A 15,722-nucleotide genomic window follows, 5' to 3' on the forward strand; every position below is an offset into this window, starting at 1 on the left:
TTGAGGAAATTCAAGACTCTTTTCCAAAGCAGCTTTATCATTTTATATTTTCACCAGAAATATTCGAGGATTACAATTTCTCTGTATCCTTGCCAACACATTTTATTTTGCTTTTATTATAGATATCTTAGTAGGTTTAAAGAAGTAGCTCCTACGAGTAATTATACACCAACAAAATGGACAATATGGAAGAAATGGACACATTCCTAGAAACATACAATCTCCCAAGACTGAGTCAAGAAGAAACAGAAAATCTGAACCAACCGATTACCTCCAGTGAAATAGAATCAGTAATCAAAAACCTCCCAAAAAACAAAAGTCTGAACCAGATAGCTTCATAGGAAAATTTTATCAAACATTCAAAGAAGAATTATCACCTATTCTTTTCAAACTACTCCAAAAAATTCAAAAAGAGGGAAGGCTCCCTAACTCCTTTTATGAGGCCACCATTACCTTGATTTCAGAACCAGGCAAAAACAGTACAAAAAGAAAAAAAAGAAAAAGAAAGAAAACTACAGGCTGATATCTCTTATGAACATTGATGCAAAAATCCTCACAAAATATTAGCAAACAGAATTCAGCAATACATTAAAAATATCATATACCATGATCAAGTTGGATTTATTCCTGAGATGCAAGTTTGGTACAATATCCATAAATCAATTAATGTGATAGACCACATTAACAAATTGAAAGACGAAAACCATATGATCATATCAATAGATGCAGAAAAAGTGTTTGACAAAATCCAGCATCTATGTATGATAAAACTTCTCAGCAAAGTGGGAATAGAGGGAACATACCTCAACATAATAAAGGCCATATATGACAAATCTACAGCTAACATCATACTCAATGGGGAAAGGCTAAAAGTGTTTCCCTTAAGATCAGGAACAAGACAAGGATGCCCACTTTCACCACTCCTCTTCAGCATTGTATTACAAGTCTTAGCCACAGCAATAAGACAAGAAAGAGAAATAAAAAGCATCCAAATTGGAAAGGAAGAAGTAAAACTCTCGTTATTTGCCAATGCCATGATATTATATATAGAGGACTCTAAAGATTCCACCCAAAATTTGTTAGAACTGATGAATGAATTCAGTAAGGTAGCAGGTTACAAAATAAATATTCAGAAGTCTGTGGCATTTTTATACACCAATGATTAATTTTCAGAAAGAGAAATTAAGAAAACAATCCCATTTACAATTGTGTCAAAAACTATAAAATACCTGGGAATGAAATTAATCAAGAAGGTAGAATATCTGCTTTCTGAAAATTATAAGTCATTGAAAAAAGAAATTGAATAAATGGAAGCATATACCCTGCTCATGGGTAGGAAGAATCATCATTGTTAAAATGGCCATACCACCCAAAGCAATCTATAGATTTAATGTGATCCATATCAAAATATCAATGGCATTTTTCAGAGAGCTGGAGCAAATAATCCTAAAATTTATATGGAACCATAAAAAACCCCAAATAGCCACAACAATCTTGAGAAAGAAGAACAAAGTTGGAGGTATATACTACCTGATATCAAACTATACTACAAGGCTACAGTAATCAGAACAGCATGGCACTGGCATAAAAACAGATACATTGATCAATGGAACAGAATAGAGAGCCCAGAAATAAATCCGTGCCTATACACTCACTTGATATATGACAAAGGAGGTAAGAATATACAATGGCGTAAAGACAGTCTCTTCAACAAATTGTATTGGGAAAACTGGACAGACACATGTCAAAAAAGAAGCCGCATCATCTTCTTACACAGTATAATAGAATAGACTCAAAATAAATTAAAGACTTAAATGTAAGACTCGAAACCATAAAACTTCTAGAAGAAAACATAGGCAAGGGAAACAAAAGAAAAAATAAACAAATGGGACTACATCAAACTAAAAAGGTTTTGTACAGCAAAGGAAGCCATCAACAAAACAAAAAGACAATTGACTATTTGGGAGAAAATATTCGCTAATGACACATCTGATAAGGGGTTAATATCCAAAATATATAAGGAACTTATACGACTCAACAACAAAAAAACAAATAATCCAATTAAAAAATGGGCAGAAGACCTTAACAGAAACTTCTCCAAAGAGGAAAGACAGATGGCTAACAGACATATGAAAAGATGCTCAAGATCGCTAATCATCAGAGAAATGCAAATTAAAACCACAATGAGATATCGCCTCACACCTGTCAGAATGGTTATTTCAATAAATCAAAAAACAAGTGTTGACGAGGATGTGGAGAAAAGGGAACCCTCATACATTGTTGGCAGGATTGCAAATTGGTACAGCCACTATGGAAAACAGTCTGGAGGTTTCTCAGAAAATTAAAAATGGATATATCTTTCAACCCAGCAGTTGCACTTCTGGGTATTTATCCAAACAAAACCAAAACAATAATTTGTAAAGATCTATGCACTCCAACAATCATGGCAGCACAATTTACAATAGCCACGATGTGGAAGCAACCTAAATGACCATCAACAGATGACTGGATAAAGAAATTATGGTTCATATATACAAGGGAATATTACTCAGCCATTAAAAAAATGAAATCCTACATTTGCAACGACATAGATAGACCTAGAAGTTATTTTGCTGAGTGAAATAAATAAGTGAGACAGAGAAAGATAAATACCATATGATTTCACTTATATGCAGAATCTAAGGAACAAAAAGAACAAACTAATCAAAAACAGACTCACAAATATAGTGGACAATTTGGTGATAGACAGAAGGGAGGAGGTTTAGGGGACTGGGAGAATGGGGTGAAGGGTTGAAAAAGTACAAGTTAGTAGTTGATAGTTGGTCACAGGGATACGGACCATGACAGAGGGTTGCAGCTAGCATTAACATGATGGCTAGGTGGAGGGCCAGGGGAGGGTGGAAGCAATTGGGGGAATTATTTTACGAACTATATAGATGTCTAAACAATGTACTGTATACTTGAAACTAATTTAAATAAATATATTTTTTTAAAAAGCTGGAAAACAGTAAGTACTAATAAGGGTTTACTATTATGATATGAGATCATTGAATATCTTTATTGTTTAAACTACCAAAACTAAATAAAAAAATAAAGTAATATCTCATTGTGGTTTTAATTTGCATTTCTCTGATTGTTAATGATGTTGAGCATCTTTTCATGTGTGTATTGTCCATTTGCATATCTTCCCTAGAGAAATGTCTATTCAGATCCTTTGCCCATTCTTAAATTGAGTTATTTGTCTTTTTATTATTGAATTATAACATACTTTACATATTCTATATACAATCTCATAAGATTTATGATTTCACATATTTTCTTTCATTCTGTGGATTGTCTTTTTCTTTGCAGTGTTCTTTAATGCACAAAAGTTTTAAAATTTGATGAAGTCTAATTTATCTGTTTGTTGTTGTTGTTGTTGTCGCTTGTACTTTAGTGTCATTGAAGGCTTTGCCTAGCTCAAGGTCACAAATATTTACTTCTATGATTTCTTCTAACAATTTTATAATCTTAGCTCTTATATTTAAGTCTATGATTGATTTTTTGTTAATTTTTGTGCATGATATGAGGTAGGGGGTCCAAAGTGATTGTTTTGTATGTGGATATATAGTAGTCCCTGCACTATTTGTTAAATAGACTATTCCTTTCCCCCATTGAATGGTCTTGTCACCTTTGTCGGAAATCAGTGACCATAACATGTGAGTTTATTTCTGGACTCTTTATTCTATTCTGATTTTTATATCTATCCTCATGCCAGTACCACACAGTCTTGATTCTGTAGCCTTTTATAAGTTTTGAAGTTAGATGATGTGAAGCTTCATACTTTGTTCTCCTTTTTCAAGATTGTTTTGGTATTCTGGGCCCCCCGCATTTCTACATGAATTTTATCTCAGTTTTTCAATTTTTACCAAGAAGTTAACTGGATTATGATGGAGATTACAGTGAAGTCATAAGACCAATCTACAGATCACCATTTTAGCAATATTAAGTCTTCCAAACAAGGAAGATGAAACATCTTTCCATTTATTTAGATCTTTAATTTCTTTCAACAATGTTTTGTGGTTTTTAGTACAGGAGTCTTGCACTTATTTTTAAAATTTTGCTCATAAATATTCTACTTCATGATGCTTTTGTAAATTGAATTTTTATAATTTCAGTTTTGTATTATTCATTGCTAGTGTATAGAAATACAATTGGGGTTGTATATATCAATCTTATAAACATACTGAACTAATTTATTCATTCTAGTAGTTTTTTAGTGATTTTCTTAGGATTTTCTATACAAAATCATGTCATCTACAAATAGAGATAATTTTACATTTTCCTTTCCAATATGGATGTTGTTTATTTGTTTTTCTTGCCTAGTTTTTCTGGCTGGAGTCCCAATTATAATGTTGAGTAGAAAAGTCAAGAAAGGACATTCTTTTTTGTTGGTAATTTTTATATTTTTATATTTTTCAATTATAGCTGACATACAGTGTTATACTAACTTCAAGTGTATAACACACTGATCAGACATTTATGCAACTTATGAAGTGATCACCCTGATAAATCCAGTAACCATCTGACACCATACATAGTTATGAAAATATTATTGACTATATTCCCTATGTTATACTTTACATCCCCATGACTCTTTTATAGCTACCAATTTGTGCTTCTTAATCCCTTTCTCTTTGTCACCCAACTCTCAATCTCCTTCCATCTGGCAACCATCAAAATGTTCTCTGTGCCTAGTAGTTTGTTTTTGTTTTGTTTATTTTGTTCTTTAGATTTCACATATAAGTGAAGTAATATGGCTTTAATTTTTGTCTGACTTACTCCACTCAGTACAATACCCTCTAGGTCCATCATAAAATATCTTTTTCCATCCCTTTACTTTCTGTGTGTGACTTTTAATTTGAAATGAGTCTCTTGTCGAAAGCATACATAAGGGGCTCATTTTCTTATCCATTCAGCCATCCCATCTTTTGATTGGAGCATTTAATTATTTTTCACTTGAAGAACTAGTTGGTAGATATGTAGTTATTGCCATTTTATTATTCATATTTTTGATACATAAGTTTTCTTCTTCTTAAAGAAGTCCTTCATATATTTCCTGTAATACTGATTTGTTGGTGATGAACTCCTTTAGCTTTTTCTTGTCTTGGAAGCTCTTTATCTGTCCTTTGATTCTAAATGGTAGCTTTGCTGGGTAGAGTAATCTTGGTTGTAGGTCCTAGGTTTTCATCACTTTGAATATTTCCTGAAAATCTCTTCTGGCCTGTAAATTTTCTGTTGAGAAATCAGCTGATAGCCTTATGGGGGCTCCCTTGTAGGTAACTGATTGCTTTTCTCTTGCTACTTTTAAGATTCTCTCTTTGAATTTAACCTTTGATATTTTAATTATGATGTGTCTTGCTGTGGACCTCTTTGAGTTCATCTTGTTTGGGACTCTCTGAACTTCTTGGGTTTGTATGTCTGTTTCCTTCAGCAGGTGAGGGAAGTTTTCCATCATTATTTCTTCAAATAGGTTTTTATTTCCTTGCTCGCTCGCTCTCTCTCTTCTCCTTCTGGTATCCCTATGATGTGAATCTTGTTATGCTTGACATTTGCCCCAGAGACCCCTTAAACTATCCTCATTTTTTTGGATTAGTTTTTCTTGTTGCTGTTCTGATTGGGTGTTTTTTGTAAGCTTCTCTTCTAAGTTGCCAATTAGATCCTCTGCTTCATCTAATCTACTGTTGATTCCCTGTAATGTATTCTTTATTTCACTTATTGTGTTCTTCATTTCCAAATGGTTCCCTCTTATGTTTTCTCTCTCCATTTTTATGTTTTCTATTTTTGATAAAGTTTTCACTGAGTTCATCTACTCTTGCCCTAAGTTCATTGAGCATCCTTATAAGCAGTGTTTTGAACTCTGCATTTGGTAGATCGCTTGTCTACATTTTGCTGAGGTCCTTTTCTGGAGCTTTGTTCTGTTCTTTCATGTGGGACATGTTTCTTTGTCTTCCCATTTTGACTGCCTACTTCTGTTTGTTTCTACATATTAGGTAAGGCTGCTATGTCTCCCAGTCTTAGTAGAGTGGCCTTATGTAGTAGGTGTCCTGTGGGGTCCAGTGGTGCAACCTTCCCTGGTCACCTAAACAGGGTGCTCCAGGTGTTTTCCTTGTATAGATTGTGTGTGAGCCTGTCATAGTTGAGCCTTGTTTGTTGTTTGCATGTCAATGGGAGGGATTAAGTCTTAGACTGATAGGTTGTGAGGACTGGCCAGTGAGGGGCTGACTCAACTGAATTGGATTCACTTTTATAGGGTTCTGGTGCATGCTTAGTCTGCTCTTTGGCATGTCATCCTTGGATGCAGTCCCAGGTGGTGCTCCCGTTTGGCCTAAAGCCAGCCTCCTGGGAGAGGTTCCACTGCAGGCCAAGTTCAGCTGCAGCCTGTGCCCTGCCTTGGATCATCTAGCAAGAGTCACCAAACAATCTGTAAATGGCTGCCACTCACACTAGGCTTAGAGGTGTTTCAAGAGGCTAAGTCACGAATCAAGGCCCGCTGCCTAGTGCCGGGCTTGGGCTGCTCAGCAAGAGGTACGATGCACACTGAGGCTAGATGATTGGATTTTGAGAAATTTTAGATTTTAGGGAAGTCTGCAGCATGAGCCAAGGCAGTCATTTGTATGGAAAAGCCACCGGAAGCACCTTGTGAGGGCCTGCAAATTGGATGGGGCGTGTCTCAGGGAATCACCAGGGTTTGGTTACCAGTGTTAGCCATGTTGATGGAGGCTCAGATATGGCGGCTCCCTTCGTCTGCATGTTGGGAAGGGGGAGGGCTCAACAAAGAAACCATGGATTCTGCTATCACTTTTGTCTGGAAGAAAGCTGCCCCTACACCCATCACCTTGAAGCCAGAATACTCACTTCCTCCCCATGTGTCCTTGGTGCCTTTCAAGCTGCTGCCCAAGCACTGGAGCTCAGAATGAATGAGTTTGTCAGCAAGTAAGTCTGCATGTGGAACCCTTAAGAGAAACACCTATAACTCCATCCACATTTGTCTCACTCAGCCACAACCTCTGTGGGGACTTCTTTTTCCATCACTGGAGCCCTGGGCTGGGGAGCCTGGTGTGGTGCTGGGGCTCCTTGCTTCTCTGGGGGAATTCTCACAGCTAAGATATCCCTCTCAAGTTTTAACCACCATGTGCAGGTGTGGAACCAGTCTGTTTTGCATTTTCACCCTTCCTGCTAGTCTCAAGGTGACCTCTTCTCTATGTCCTTAGTTGTAGGACTTCTGTTCAGCTAGACTTCAGGTGACTCTCAATGATGGTTGTTCTTTAGTTTAATTTTAAGTTTGATGTGATTGTGAGAGGAGTCAAGCATAGTATTTATGTACTCTGCTATTTCACCTGTTCTCAGCTACACATATTTGTTAATTCCACTATCATTTTTCTTTCACTCATCAGTTGTTTCACAGAGTGTGTCTTGGTTTTGAAACATACAGAAATTTTGTAGTTATTTTTATTTATTGATTTGTAACTTATTTGCATTATGATCAGATTTCAATTTCTAAAACTGTGTCTTGACTTGCTTTTAGTCTAGTACATGATCAAATTTTATAAAAATTCTGTATGCATGTTACATAGTTGTTGGTTGCAGTGTTCTATACATTTGTTATTAGCTCAAGTTATTAATTATATTGTTCAAAAATTTTGTATCCTTAGAAATATTTTTTTGTCTCCTTGATCAACTGCTAAGAGAGGCATGGTAAGACCTCCCACTCTGATTATATATTTGTCTATTTCTTCTTTTGGTAAATTAATTTTCCTTTATATATTTCGAGGTAATGTTATAAGTACAGAGACATTACTGCTGAATTGAACCTTTTATCATTATGAAATAACCGTCTATATTTCTAATAACGCCCTTTGATTTTAAGAGTATTTTGTCTGCTATGAATATAGCTATACAAGTTACTATCATTTATATATTATGTTTTATCTCTCTCCATCTTTATACTGTCAAGTTATAAATATCATTGCTTTTTAGATTTGTCTTTTAAAAAGCATAGAGGGGTATTTCTTAATTCCATTTGACATTTTTTTTTAATTTGAGTGTTTAACTCATAAACATTTAATTAAATTATTGATATATTTGGGTTTCAAGCTATTATTTTTGTGTGTGCTTGTATTGGTCCCACCTATGTTTCTTTCACTTCTTCTTTTTTGACTTTTTTTTTAACCCATTTCCCATTTGCCCTGAGAATACTCACTGGTAGGGCTTGCAGCTGCAGCATTTAGCCTGAGATAACTCACAGATTACAGTCCTAACTTTACCCCTAAAGTTTGCCACAAAATATCTCACTTTTATTATTTTCACATTGCTCTGCTATATGGATAGCCTTTGGAAACAAAAACATCACTTGATTTAGAACATTCTATTTTTAGTAGTGGTATTTCCATTTACACAATATAGTAATTCTTGATTGCTGAAGCTGTCAAATCCTAGAAACTGTAACATTCCTACATGATGTTAACATCATTCTCGAACAGTTGTTAGCCGAAGATTCATCTGATGAATTCAATTTATGTATACATTTCTGTTATGTTAAGATTAGAAACATGTTCTGTTTAAAAATAATTCCAAGGACAGTTTTTACATTTTATTTTCATATTGAAAAACTAGTCAGATTTGCTTCAGCCTCAAAGAGCGTGTTTATGTAAAATTAAATTAACACTAGCAGCGAGTTAATTGAAAAATTTTAAAAATTGTTCAATTATTTTCCTTCTCTATTAGCTTGGAAGTTTACATCCTATTGCTCTTATTTTAAAAGCTACATCCTATTAATTCATACATATGGATTTACCTTATCAAAACATAAATTTCATAAATACCGAAATCAATTCCAATATGATACAAGGCCCTTAGAAAAGTTTAACTCCTTTTATGCCCTTCCTGATGTCTTTTCTTATTGCACAGTACTTGAAATTTATTTTTAATAAACCAGAGTAGATGTTTTTATGGTTCTTTCTTCCATGAAATTTCACTTACATTGCTCACGTACTGCTCACGTACTGCTCACGTACCTTTCTTGCTCTTCATTCTTTTTGGCGTTTTGTTTTTCTAAGATCATTTCCTCCTAAACTACATCCTTTAGAATTTCCATTAGTTCTGTCTGCTGGTGACAAACTCCTTTAGTATTTGTTTGTCTAAAAATATCTTTATTTTAACCTCTTGTTGAATATTTTCGTGAAAGGTGCCACCGTGGGGGTCCCAGCTTAGTGTGAGTAGGGTCACCCATAAGCATTTCCATCTGGGCTTTGACTTCGAAAGAGTCAAAGCCCTAGGATGAAGTGCCTGCATACCCTCAGCTCCTCCAGTGGGAGAACAATGTCTATCTTAACAGGGTGGCTGGAGATACTTAAATGAGATAACCGATAGAAAATTCTTGGCATAGAGGAGGAAGGCAGCCAAAGCTAGCTCTTTTTCTTTCAACTGAAAGCTTTAGTTCTTAGCCTCCAGGTTTTTAAAGTTTATGCTTTTTACAATTGGAGAATAAAATGTGACCTCCTTAGCGCTACCAAAGCCTGAATCTTTGCAATCGGAAGTGTTCACCAAAACCCCAAAACATGAGGCCAGAGATAAGGGATGCTCAATATCTGCCTGGCACCAACCTAGCAAATATTCCTCCCAGCCCTGCATGAAAAGACTTTCTTTGTTCTAATGACCCAACCCTGCCATCTGATATACAATACATTTCTTTTTGATATTTTTGTCAGAACTCTAATGTGTAGTTTGTGTTTTTCAATGGCATCAGGTGCAACTGCAGATCACCTGATTTGATGGTGAAGCCATATAAATTCAGAACAAGAGTCTGCGTAGAAGCCAGGGTCACATGTCATAGTACTGGGGAGCTAAAGGAAGAGTCTGGAGGTAACCCATAAGCTATTGGCAGCATTGCCCCCAACTCTGCAAGGTGACCAGCCTGCCTTCTCTCTACTTCTACTACCCTCCACCTTCCACCATCACCACATCCTTACTATTCCATCCACAATCTTGAGATGGAAGGTGCTTCATCTCCAAGTTTGGATTATCTACTCTAAGGATATCTAAGTATTGGGGTTAGAAATAAGAAATCAGAAAGGAGTAGGCAAAGTACCTTGGCAGGCTAAAGATGAACCCAATGGCAGCCAAAGGGCATTAGATTGTTCACTTGCTTCCAAGCATCAGTAGTCAGGAATAAGCAATAACAACTCTGCACTTGGACAGTGCACTTGTGCAGTGCATGACAGTACCCTCTAACCCTTAAAAGCCCCACAGGAACCTTCCTGCCAACTCCATACAAGGGAAAGAAGACATGCTTTTCCAGAAACAGAAGGAAGGGAAAATTGAGTGTTATGGTTTGAACTGTGTTCCTCCAAAGTTCATCCGTGGAAGCCCTAACCCTCAGTACCTCAGAATGTGACTATTTTGGGGGGAAGAGTCTTTAAAGAGGTGAAAATGATTAAGCGAAAATGAGGCCATTAGGATGGATCCTAATACAATCTGACTGGGATCCATATAAGAAGAGGAAATTTGGACATCAAGAGTGGGCACACAGAGGGATGATGCTGTGAAGAGGCAGTAAGAGGGTGGCCATCTGCAAGCCAAGGAGAGAAGCCTCAGGAGAAATCAAATCTGTGGGAACCTTGAATTAGACTTCTAGCCTCCAGTACTATGAGCAAATGAATTCCTGTTGTTTAAGTTCCCAAGTCTGTGGTACTTTGTCATGTCAGTTTGAGCTGGCATGGAACCACTGTCTTCATGTTCCATTCAGTTCAGACAACTCTGCATGCTATTTTCATGGACATGCTTCTTCTCTTGGGCCAGTGAAGCCAAGTCCAACACAGGTGAAGTGCCTTCAAGAGCTTACAGAAAAACCACCTATTAACCTATCCTTGAGTCAGAAAATGGAGAGCTATGTCACAGCAGAGAGCTGTGGTTTAGTGCTATAGTCAAACTATGTCTCATTTCTCACACTCCTTCCTCAAGTACAAATTGAAGGAGGAAGGTATTAACGAAGAAAGATTATAGGGGGGGTGTTTTTTTAACTATTACTGGGCCACTGACTCATTTAAAAATCCACAAAGCTATGGATTCAGAAAAATAAAGAGTCTATACCAGTTTCTTATAGCTGCAGTAATAAATTATAACAAACTTGGTGGCTGAAAACAAGATAAATTTATTTTCTCATAAGTTTTGGAGGCCAGAAGTTCAGGATCGGTTTCTCTGGGCTGAATTCAAGGTGTGGACATGGCTGTACTCTGTTCCTTGCAGTTTCTGGTAGCTGTCAGCATTCCTTTGCATGTGGCTGCATCACTACAATCTTTGCCTTTTCTTTACAGCACTCCTCTTTTTTCTGTGTGAATCAGAACACTTATAAGGACACTTATGATTGGATTTAGGGCCCACTCAGATAATCCAGGATAATCTCCCCAGTCAAGATCCTTAATTTAATCAGACCTGCACAAACAGGTTCCAGAGATTAGGACTTTATATACTTGGGTGGCCATTATTCAATCTCTAACAGAATCCAAACTTTTTTCATACAATTGCAGGACCATCATGGACCTAGGTAAGAACATCTGCTCTGAAGATGCTTTTCATAAGGTATGTGGTGAATAGATACACTAGAAGCAGGTCCATTTGCTCATTCACCATCTTCTCTACACCTCAGAATCAACCACAGCGCTGGTTAAACATCCAAATTCCAAACTCCAAAATCACATCCTCAGCCCTATTCCTAAATCAGAATCAACCAGAGTCCAAACCCAGGATTCTGCACTTCTAACAAGCTCCCCAAAATAATTCTGATGTGGCCAGCCTTGCACCCATACTTTAATGAATAATTGGTTAACAGTCAGGATGCCTAAATCTTCTCACTGGTAAACGGACATGCTGCCACTTCTTTCACAGTAAAAGAGATGTCTGTGCAAGCTTATTTGCATAAAGAAAGCGATAATATATTTTTTTCTCCCGTATCCCTATATAAAGTTGAAGTACTTTTATTGTTTATTTGCTTTCTATCCCACCTTATGGCTTAACGCACCTGGCCTCGAGGCGCAGTCTTGATACAAAGAAGAAAGGGAAAAGGGAAGAGCCTCAAACTCTTGCAGTTGGTGCAACCGAGATGCACTTGATGCCCTTTGGACCTGAGCCTCCTCCACCCCTTTCATTGGCCCCGCCTTGGGGATAATTTGCATGGAGCCAGAGGCCTAGCGGAGGGCCCGCCTGCCTGCCTCACTGATTGGCTGAGCTGGCCAGTGCGTCAAGCTCTTTTGTCTCAAAGGATCAAAGCAACCGCGGCTGCCTTGGGAACCATGCTGCCTAGACTTCGCTCTCCCTCGCTGCGGCAGACTTGCTGAGCAGCTCAGTTCGGCAGCCCCCAGTTGCTTAGCAGCCAGGAAGGCTCCCATCCTTTTCTCTTGCAGGGCCGCGGAGACAGAAGGAGACATCCACAGCTGTCGCACCGAAAGGTCTGCAACGCACCGGCTGAGCACAGGTAAAGAAAGGGGGTGCGATTGCCCAGCTCGAAGAGAGGAGGGGAAGCCCCACTAGTACTCGGCGGCTTCCCGCTTGGAAAATCGAGAACTGTGAGGCAGGGCAAGGGGCACTCCCAAGGCCCGGCTACGCTGAGGGAGGAGTTGGGGGTGCCACTGGATGCTGCCCAATGGGTAGGATTTGCCTGGATTGAAAAAGGGGCGTTTCTAGGGGGCGGGGTGAAGGAGAGAATCATAGGCTGTCTGCCTTGAACCCCGTTTCCATCTCCTCATCTCTTACTGGGGAGGAATACGTGGGTGTCCGCATCTGACTCCTATTCCCTTTCTCGGTGGCAGGCCATCAAAACCGAATGTGAACTTGAATTTTGTGTGGCTGATTGCAGAGCTGGTAGGCTGACGGTTTCCTGGGGGGAAATTTAATGGGGCGAGGGTCACTTTAGCTTGTATTCAGAAGGTGGGAGAGGGAATTTTCCACTTGCCTACAGCTCAAGCAGCGAGGGGTGGTGGCTGGGGGTGGGGTGGGGAGGGAGGGAGCGGGATGAGGCCGCTTCTGACCTTTCATTTCCCTGCCCTGCCCTCCGCGGCGGCGCAGTCTTGATGCCCTGAGGTCCCAGATCGCCGACCCCCGGTGGACCGAGATCAACTGTACTCTGGAGACAGTTTTTTCACAGAGGCCACCAGTTGCAGAGGCTGGAAGTAAAACAAAGGCACGCGCTTGTTCCAGAGCTCATGTAAGAATCTGAGAGATAAGCGGGGGTACACTTTGAGAAGGGGGCGTGGTTGAGGCCTGAAACCATGTGATTAATGAGATCACAATTATTCCCACAAATATGTGACCACTGTGCTCTATTTTGAGAGACTAACATCAACTTTATACACTATTATACTTAGAATTAGAAGCAACAGTTGCCATCCTTCTTGAAGGACTGGCAGGAGGGGACGAATGTGGCTGTCAAAAGCTTCATGCTAACAGGGAGGTACCTGCTGGCTCCGTGAGGTAGTAACTACCAGTATCCTGGAGGATATTTTTAGGGCAGTGAGCAGATATGAAATGTACTGAAGGATATTCAGGAAGGGAGAGAAAACTGCAGCCTCATTACCCACCCTCCTTTAAAAAAAAACTTTCTGTTATTTTTTTTCTTTTTTACAGTCGCTACTGAGATAGGAGGAAGGCAGAGAGCCCTCCTGCACGCCTGCAGATTAGGCTTTTCCAAAAAGCCCGACCATCTTGTTATATTCAGATACCCAATAATCGTAGGTCATGGCTAGCATTATAGCACGCGTGGGTAACAGCCGGCGGCAGAATGCACCCTTGCCGCCATGGGCCCATTCTATGCTGAGGTCTCTGGGGAGGAGTCTTGTTCCTTTAATAGCCAACATGGCAGAGAGAAACATGAAGTTGTTCTCCGGGAGGATGGTGCCCACCCAGGGGGAAGAAACCTTTGAAAACTGGCTGATCCAAGTCAATGGGGCCTTGCCAGATTGGAATATGTCGGAGGAGGAAAAGCTCAAGCGCTTGCTGAAAACCCTTAGGGGCCCCGCCCGGGAGGTCATGCGTTTGCTCCAGGCCGCCAACCCCAACCTAAGTGTGGCAGATTTCTTGCACGCAATGAAATTGGTGTTTGGGGAATCTGAAAGCAGTGTGACTGCTCATGGTAAATTTTTCAACACCCTGCAGGCACAAGGAGAGAAAGCCTCCCTTTACGTGATCCGTTTAGAGGTGCAGCTCCAGAACGCTGTTCAGGCAGGGATCATAGCTGAGAAAGATGCAAATCGGACTCGCCTGCACCAGCTCCTTTTAGGGGCTGAGCTGAATGGAGGCCTGCGCTACAGGCTGAAGCATCTTCTCAGGATGTATGGAAATGAACAGGAGCGTCTTCCCAATTTCCTGGAGTTAATCAGAATGATAAGGGAGGAAGAGGATTGGGATGACACTTTTATTAAATGGAAGCGGGCCAAAAGATCTGAGTCAATGGTGGAGAGGGCAACCAGCCCAGTGGCATTTCAGGGTTCCCTACCAATAGTGATCAGCAGTGCTGATTGCAACGTGATAGAGATAGATGATACTCTCAATGATTCAGATGAGGATGTGATTCTGGTGGAGGCTCAGGACCCTCCACTTTCATTCTCGGGTTCTCCTCTCCCCAGACACAGGGCGAGACCTCGGGATCCAGTACTAGTCATTGATTCCCCCCACAGTTCCCAGGCTCAACCTCCTTCCACCAGTGCGGGTTCTGGCTATAAGAATGATGGTCCTGAGGATATGCGTAGAGCCAGGAAGCGAAAATACACAATCCACTGTTCACATTGTGGTGAGGTGGGCCACTCAAAGGAAACCTGCGACAATGAAAGCAACAAGGCCCAGGTGTTTGAGAATCTGATTGTCACCCTGCAGGAGCTAACGCATACTGAGGAAGAGGGGTCAAGAGAGGCCTCTGATGAACCCAATGACAGTGAGGTGCTAGTCCCCAGCCTTAAATAAACCTTAAACTATATTCAGAGTCCAGCGACAGGAAACCTGGATGGAGGGAGGTGCTTCTAATTGCATGACTTAATCCACAAAGCGGCTTTCTTTCAGGGTGGAGGAAAAAGGGTCTTGGATACCAGCACAGTGGAGGGAGATGGCCTGACCTCTGTCCCTGCTCCCCCACCCCCACCCCTGCTGCCTAAGGGTCTATTTTCTGTGTGTGCCCATTTCTTTGTCGACTTTATTCTCTTTGTGAAAGTGGTATATTTCATTGTTAAATCTTCAAACAATAAAGTACAAAAAAGTAAAGTACAAGTTACCCCCAAGCTCTCTTCTCTACCCTTATATAACCATTGTCAATCCTTTGGTGAATGTCCTTCTAGATATTTCCCTATACTTATATACCCAGATATATATATATATATATATATATATATATATATATATATATATATAAAATCAAATATAAGTGCTGTTCTATAGTTTGTATTTTTTCACTAAATAACATATGTTGTCGGCTTCTTTCTATGTCAATAAATATATAACAGCATCTATTTTAATGTCTTCGTGGTATTTTAAGAAGTAAATGAAAAGGGAATAAGAGAAATATAGTAAAAAGGTATAAAGGGGTGAGGTTGTATCCCAGGGTGGGGTTTTTAGCAACCTCATTTGGCAGATGAGTAAAAGGGAAGAAGAATGAGCTGAAATATCTCCCAAAGGTAAATGGACAGAGCCCCTTACTACAA

General features: G+C 39.5%; 1 protein-coding gene across 2 annotated transcripts; it reads left to right on the plus strand.

Annotated features, from left to right (window-relative positions):
• Positions 1–12,295: 12,295 nt before the first annotated feature.
• ZCCHC12 (zinc finger CCHC-type containing 12) lies at positions 12,296–15,291 on the plus strand. 2 transcript variants are annotated; one of them, XM_016124451.2, is made up of 4 exons: positions 12,296–12,511; positions 12,846–12,897; positions 13,102–13,240; positions 13,660–15,291. In XM_016124451.2, exon 4 carries the CDS (start codon positions 13,771–13,773, stop codon positions 14,989–14,991), a length of 1,221 nt encoding a protein of 406 aa, XP_015979937.2. In that variant the 5' UTR covers positions 12,296–12,511; positions 12,846–12,897; positions 13,102–13,240; positions 13,660–13,770; the 3' UTR covers positions 14,992–15,291. The 2 variants fall into 2 exon arrangements, with proteins under 2 accessions (XP_015979937.2, XP_015979938.2); XM_016124452.2 differs by lacking the exon at positions 12,846–12,897.
• The last annotated feature ends 431 nt before the right edge of the window (positions 15,292–15,722 follow it).

This window comes from Rousettus aegyptiacus, unplaced genomic scaffold (genome assembly GCF_014176215.1).
Source record: "Rousettus aegyptiacus isolate mRouAeg1 unplaced genomic scaffold, mRouAeg1.p scaffold_m13_p_9, whole genome shotgun sequence".
Classification (NCBI taxonomy): Eukaryota; Metazoa; Chordata; class Mammalia; order Chiroptera; family Pteropodidae; genus Rousettus; species Rousettus aegyptiacus.

Excerpts from the sequence above, each read along its gene's own strand:
- ZCCHC12 (XM_016124451.2), top strand. The coding sequence starts at position 13,771 with ATGGCTAGCATTATAGCACGCGTGGGTAACAGCCGGCGGCAGAATGCA.